The 7,500-nt window shown below is 44.1% G+C and overlaps 1 protein-coding gene across 1 annotated transcript in view; it reads left to right on the top strand.

The window, feature by feature from the left end:
* Positions 1-3,201: 3,201 nt before the first annotated feature.
* pde8b (phosphodiesterase 8B) overlaps positions 3,202-7,500 on the top strand; it is a 74,093-nt gene continuing 69,794 nt past the window's right edge. Inside the window, exon 1 of the mRNA XM_037546284.1 lies at positions 3,202-3,826. Coding sequence (XP_037402181.1) covers positions 3,560-3,826 — 267 coding nt within the window. The 5' untranslated portion in view covers positions 3,202-3,559. The remainder of the gene's footprint in view (positions 3,827-7,500) is intronic.

Below are 7,500 nucleotides of genomic sequence, written 5' to 3'. Positions count from 1 at the left end.
TTTCAACAATATTTACTGAAGATCAGATCAAATAAAGTCCAGTTCGGTCAGATTTCAACAACATTTACTGAACATCAGATCAAATAAAGTCCAGTTCGGTCAGATTTCACCAACATTTACTGAACATCAGATCAAATAAAGTCCAGTTCGGTCAGATTTCACCACCATTTACTGAACATCGGATCAAATAAAGTCCAGTTCGGTCAGATTTCACCACCATTTACTGAACATCGGATCAAATAAAGTCCAGTTCGGTCAGATTTCACCACCATTTACTGAACATCGGATCAAATAAAGTCCAGTTCGGTCAGATTTCACCAACATTTACTGAACATCGGATCAAATAAAGTCCAGTTCGGTCAGATTTCAACAACATTTACTGAACATCAGATCAAATAAAGTCCAGTTCGGTCAGATTTCACCAACATTTACTGAACATCAGATCAAATAAAGTCCAGTTCGGTCAGATTTCAACAACATTTACTGAACATCAGATCAAATAAAGTCCAGTTCGGTCAGATTTCAACAACATTTACTGAACATCAGATCAAATAAAGTCCAGTTCGGTCAGATTTCAACAACATTTACTGAACATCAGATCAAATAAAGTCCAGTTCGGTCAGATTTCACCAACATTTACTGAACATCAGATCAAATAAAGTCCAGTTCGGTCAGATTTCACCAACATTTACTGAACATCAGATCAAATAAAGTCCAGTTCGGTCAGATTTCAACAATATTTACTGAAGATCAGATCAAATAAAGTCCAGTTCGGTCAGATTTCAACAACATTTACTGAACATCAGATCAAATAAAGTCCAGTTCGGTCAGATTTCACCAACATTTACTGAACATCAGATCAAATAAAGTCCAGTTCGGTCAGATTTCACCACCATTTACTGAACATCAGATCAAATAAAGTCCAGTTCGGTCAGATTTCAACAATATTTACTGAAGATCAGATCAAATAAAGTCCAGTTCGGTCAGATTTCAACAACATTTACTGAACATCAGATCAAATAAAGTCCAGTTCGGTCAGATTTCACCAACATTTACTGAACATCAGATCAAATAAAGTCCAGTTCGGTCAGATTTCACCACCATTTACTGAACATCGGATCAAATAAAGTCCAGTTCGGTCAGATTTCACCACCATTTACTGAACATCGGATCAAATAAAGTCCAGTTCGGTCAGATTTCACCACCATTTACTGAACATCGGATCAAATAAAGTCCAGTTCGGTCAGATTTCACCAACATTTACTGAACATCGGATCAAATAAAGTCCAGTTCGGTCAGATTTCACCAACATTTACTGAACATCGGATCAAATAAAGTCCAGTTCGGTCAGATTTCACCAACATTTACTGAACATCAGACCAAATAAAGTCCAGTTCGGTCAGATTTCACCAACATTTACTGAACATCAGACCAAATAAAGTCCAGTTCGGTCAGATTTCACCAACATTTACTGAACATCAGATCAAATAAAGTCCAGTTCGGTCAGATTTCACCAACATTTACTGAACATCAGATCAAATAAAGTCCAGTTCGGTCAGATTTCACCAACATTTACTGAACATCAGATCAAATAAAGTCCAGTTCGGTCAGATTTCACCAACATTTACTGAACATCAGATCAAATAAAGTCCAGTTCGGTCAGATTTCACCAACATTTACTGAACATCAGATCAAATAAAGTCCAGTTCGGTCCGATTTCACCAACATTTACTGAACATCAGATCAAATAAAGTCCAGTTCGGTCCGATTTCACCAACATTTACTGAACATCAGATCAAATAAAGTCCAGTTCGGTCCGATTTCACCAACATTTACTGAACATCAGATCAAATAAAGTCCAGTTCGGTCAGATTTCAACAACATTTACTGACCATCAGATCAAATAAAGTCCAGTTCGGTCCGATTTCACCAACATTTACTGAACATCGGATCAAATAAAGTCCAGTTCGGTCCGATTTCACCAACATTTACTGAACATCGGATCAAATAAAGTCCAGTTTGGTCAGATTTCACCAACATTTACTGAACATCAGATCAAATAAAGTCCAGTTCGGTCAGATTTCACCAACATTTACTGAACATCAGATCAAATAAAGTCCAGTTCGGTCAGATTTCACCAACATTTACTGTCAGTTTCCTCTTTTTAGATCACGTCATGTGGAATAACTTCCCTCTGACTCACTTTCTTCTCTGACTGCTGTTTCTCTCCTCGTCCCTCCCCTGTGTGGCGTCACTGACTCGAGTCTCAGAGCTCATCATAATGCACAGATCTGATTGGCTGAGTAGCGTCACGTGTGATATTTACAGCGCATGTTATTGGTCTGTAAAGACTAGAGAAGTTACGTTGATTAAAACAGGACCACCCCATCAAAACTATATAATTCTCCATAGGTCCGGACTCGGACCGCGGTCCACCTATTAGTGACCTCAGGCGTGTACAGTCCAGCGATAAGTGTCTACAAACACCAGTGTAATAAACCTTCATAACAACCCTTTAAAACTGCTGAAAAACCCCTGAACCTGTTTAATGTTTCAGGGCTGTGATGAGACCAAAACCCCCTGGTTTACATTTGTCCCCCTGCACTGCACTGAATTAACTGGTTCAGATGTGAACTGAGCGGTTCTGAGCGGTTCTCAGTTCTAGATAAACTGACAGAGTCAGAACTTTTGACAGTGGTGGTGATGGGAACCAGACGTCCCTCTAAAAGCTCCTCACAGTGGTGGTGATGGGAACCAGACGTCCCTCTAAAAGCTCTTCACAGTGGTGGTGATGGGAACCAGACGTCCCTCTAAAAGCTCCTACAGAAAGTTCCTACATGAACTGGTTCTGAATTCCCTGCCTGATGACTGAGACGCTGTTTTATGAGAGTTTAGAGAACTTCAACTCCATTCATGGTGGAGGGAGACATGCAGGGCGCTGTGCGGCAAAATAGTCCCCAAAGAAAACTCAGTATTCCAGATTTTCCACTGTTTTCCATCATCGACATTCCATATAAGCTCAGAAGACTCGTGTAGGTTCTCTGGAGGTTCTGGATGGTGAATATAAATATAAAATTATCGGTGATGTGTGAGTGTGGGCGGAGCTAGCCAGGCGCGCGCACCCGCATGCACGCGCGCGTTCGGCGACGGCGTAGCGTAGCGATGCTGCTGAGATGAGAGGAGAGGAGCAGCGCGCGTGTGAGGAGCGCGAGCCGGAGGGAGGGAGGGAGGTAGAGGCCGCGTGCATAACAAAACAAAACAGAGCCGAATAGCGCGAGCGGCGCGAGCGGCGTTACTGTCGTTTTTATTATCTGTTGTTATTTTTCTCGCGCGAGCTACAAAAAGCAGGATGGGGCTCTGAGGCGCTGCTGTGAGCGCGGGGGAGCGCGCGCGCTGAGGATTGAAACAGCGGAGGCGGAGGCGGATGGAGCGCGCGGGGTCTGGTTGATGCGCGCGATCAGCGGCGGCGGCGGCAGCGGGCGTCTCCGAGGAGACCGCGCAGCGGGCACGAGCGTAGGAGGAGAACAGGCACGAGGAGGCTCGCGCCCGCGCTCGCGCCATGGGCTGCGCGCCCAGCATCCACGTCTCTCAGAGCGGCGTGATCTACTGCAGAGACTCGGACGAGTCGAACTCCCCGCGGCAGACCGCCGCGCTCCCGCACGGCCTGTTCGTCAAGAGCGACGCGGCGGACGCGCTGCCCTCCGTCATCGCCTACCAGAGCGGCCGGCGCGCGCGCAGCGGCTCCCGGCGCGAGCGGCCGGACTGCGGCGGCGCTGCGCATGCGTGCACCGAAGCGGAGACCCAAACCAGCCACGCCAGCGTGAAGGTGCGTGACCGCACCGGTGTGTCTGTCCCGCAGAAGAACAGCAGACCTCTTGTTTGTTTGTTTGTTTGTTTACCGTTCAGTCCCCACGCTGACTGCACCATCCCTGCAGCCATAACGCCGCCGCTGCTTATGACGGTGATGATATATGGGCCTGATAATAACGGCGACCACGCTGCGAAAAGCACGTCTTAGCCAGTAAAATCATCTTAAACCCACTCTAACCGTCTAATATCCCTCACTCCGAATGTTCTGACGGACTTCTACACGTGTCAAGCAGGTTTATGGAGTTTAACCTTCAATCTCACGATGAGAAATATTAGATAAATCATGTAGATTTCAGATGATTCTACCGCATAAATGATTTGAATCCCTGCGTTATGATTGTTGTTGTTGATAACAGGAGACCTAATAATAAAGCCGTCAACAACAAGAGCCGGACATCGTTAACGCTGCGGAAATCATGTTTCGCCAGGTACAGTCGTCTTTAGTGGAGCATAAATACATCCCGTCATTTTATGGAGAATTCTTATAATAACCTGAAAATGATGAGTAATATTAGACCCGGCTGGATTTAAGGGGAGTTTACTTGCCGGTGTGATTTGTGACTCTGCAGTATCGGCACCGTTGCTGGTGTTGATGGTGGGCCTAGTAATGTGAACGCCGATTATCAGTGTAGCTCTCAGGAATAACAGCACTGACTGATGTTATTGTTATTGATGATATTTATGATCATCATTGCTGACAGTAGCTATCATAAGCCGTACTCACGCTGCAGACATCACCGCCTGGCCAGTGAAAACTCTCAAATCAAAATCGTCTAAATGTCTAAAATCCCTCATTATGAGATTGTTGTGAGAATATTCCAAGATTATTCCACTTATTTCTAGACTGTTTACTTGTTTCGGGTCATTTTATGCAGTAAAAAAACTCTTTTTTAAAACTTTTTTTAAAGTCTGTATAGTTAGTCAGAGTGTCTTGATCTTTTTGCAGACAATTAAAACAACAAAGTCTATAAATAAGTTTTGAGAGGTAGTAAATAAATAGTTAATAATAACAGTACTGCTAATTAATATTACCAACACACCTAGCAACAATAATAATATAAAAAGCTCTTGTTATTATTGACATTGTTTATGTAATTATGCCAATAATTAATTTTAACAATAGCAATATGCATCGTCATTATTATTATATTATTATTATTATTATTATTATTATACACATCGCTGCTGTAAGAACTTTTATTTTGTCGTGTTTTGACATCATTTGAAATTTAGCTTTTTATATTGTGTGTAAATTTCATGAAGAATGTATGACCCACAGAAATGGACCGGAATGACTTGGAAAGACGTCTGGTTCCATTGACTTACATTAGAAGTAGCGTGTGTTTTTACTTTCTCCTGTAAAGTCACCGGTTTGGAGATACGAGGTTTTGGCGATTTGTTTTAAATTGACACAAACCACAGCCGGAAATCAGGCAGTGATGCGCGATGAAACGCTCCGAGTTTCCGAGACGCTGCGTCGCACGTGTGGGGTTTCATCGAGAAGCAGAGCAGAAAACAGCCCCGCTGAACTGGAGCTCGGTGATGATGCCAGAACTTATTTCCCAGAACTCTGAGCTTCCAGCGCTCCAGGGTCAGGCTTGCTTTTTTAACATCGTTGGAATTATTGTTGCAGTCATTTGTCCAGGAGACCAGAAGCCCGATTGTTATTCGGAAAAGTCGGATACTTTTTAGTGCTGTTCAGCTGAAGTTTGGCCCTGTGTGGTCTTTCATTATGTAACATGCTTGAAAGCCAGAAGGCAAAGAGGCAGAGGAACACTTGCACACAGTTCTGTCTCACGCTTTTCACAATGGGGACACTTGTAAGAGCAGGGACCTCGACGTCGGAAAGGCGAGACAGCGTGTGGAAGGCTAACAGAATTACTGGTTAGTGGACCAAGTTTCACCTGCATTCGTCTAGAAAAGTAGGAAAACGTGATGTGGTGTTTTACCGTAGTAAACGTTGCTATGCGCTCATTACAAACATTCCAAAAATGTTCGCCTCGTTTCATCACCTTTCCATTTAACAGCACTTAATGAGAGTTTGGGAACTAAGGACACCAGTTGGTCCGGGATCTAGAAGGCATATCGCTCCAAAATGTGTGTGTACATCTTTCAGCATTAATGATACGGTTATAGTTGTGCAGATTATCTACTAATGCCCCCCCGCAGCCCCCCCATAGCATGATACAGTTCTTAGGCGTTGAGAATACAACATCCATTATTTCCATAAATAATCGGAAGTGTTAACTCGTCAGGCCAAAATACTGCACTGTCCCTCAATCTGTTTTCAAATGAGCCCAGCGAAGTCGGCGGTGTTTCCGGATGCTTCACACTGTGTGCAAAACAGTCTTAACGTGCATTTATGAGGGACAGCGTTTATCGATTGGTGCACTCCGGAGTCCACGCGGTAATGTCCATCACAGAAGCTTGCTGTTGATGAGTAGGAGACCCATTTTCTGTTCATCCATATTTATCCATTATTTGTTTGTTCTGTAGATGAACATGTCCCCCACCCCTCTGCCCAAAGACCAAGAGCTCAGGGTTTATAGATGTGCATCATGAGATGAGCTGAGTTGCTCTCTGTGATGCTGTCTGTTTACCCCTCTGGCTTAAGGCTCTGCAGGGTGTGAAGAATCACATGCAGAAAGGATGATGAGGCTCGGACCGTTCCCAACGCTCACACACAGCGCAGGACCAGAGGAGGGGTAGAGGGATCAGTTGATATCAATGATGATAGCAGTGATGAGGAGGTTTGTGTAGCTGAGCTGAAAGCTGTGTAAGCATCTACCTGCGTCTACCCGGCTGTGTTTAGTGGGAGAAGTGATCACAAGCAGGAGGAAATAAAAACTCCACTTTGCTAGAAGCTCCAGCCTTTAACTTCAGCCCCGCAGCCACTTGCCAAGTCTTGTCATTCAGACTGAATTCTGGGGGCTACAGTCGAGTTCAGACTGAATTCTATGGGGCTACAGTCGGTTCAGACTGAATTCTGTGGGCTACAGTCGGTTCAGACTGAATTCTGTGGGCTACAGTCGGTTCAGACTGAATTCTGTGGCTACAGTCGGTTCAGACTGAATTCTGTGGGCTGCAGTCGGTTCAGACTGAATTCTATGGGGCTACAGTCGGTTCAGACTGAATTCTGTGGGCTACAGTCGGTTCAGACTGAATTCTATGGGGCTGCAGTCGGTTCAGACTGAATTCTGTGGGCTACAGTCGGTTCAGACTGAATTCTATGGGGCTGCAGTCGGTTCAGACTGAATTCTGTGGGCTACAGTCGGTTCAGACTGAATTCTGTGTTTGTGGGAATAGAGATGATTCTGATTTCTCTGACTGCACAAGCCAGACGCAGTTAAATAATAAGTACTAAATAATGAATGACAATGGAGGAGCTTTTAAAGAGAATCGATTCTGTTGTGCGTCCTAGAATATTAATAAAAGACGTGCAGTAATAATCAGGCGATTTAGGCACTGAATAGGCAGCGGTGGATGAAGAACACAAACCCTGTACCTGAGTAAAAGTAGAAGTTCCTCCCTTTAGACCTCCACTGGAGTAAAAGTACTAAAGTATTTCCCTTCAAATGTACTTAAGTATAAAGTAAAAGTACTAAAAGAGGAATTCTGGCTCTGATGTCC

Source organism: Pygocentrus nattereri, chromosome 16 (genome assembly GCF_015220715.1).
Source record: "Pygocentrus nattereri isolate fPygNat1 chromosome 16, fPygNat1.pri, whole genome shotgun sequence".
Classification (NCBI taxonomy): Eukaryota; Metazoa; Chordata; class Actinopteri; order Characiformes; family Serrasalmidae; genus Pygocentrus; species Pygocentrus nattereri.
Note: the sequence above shows the minus strand (reverse complement) of the source record. Positions and strands in the feature narration are given on the sequence as shown.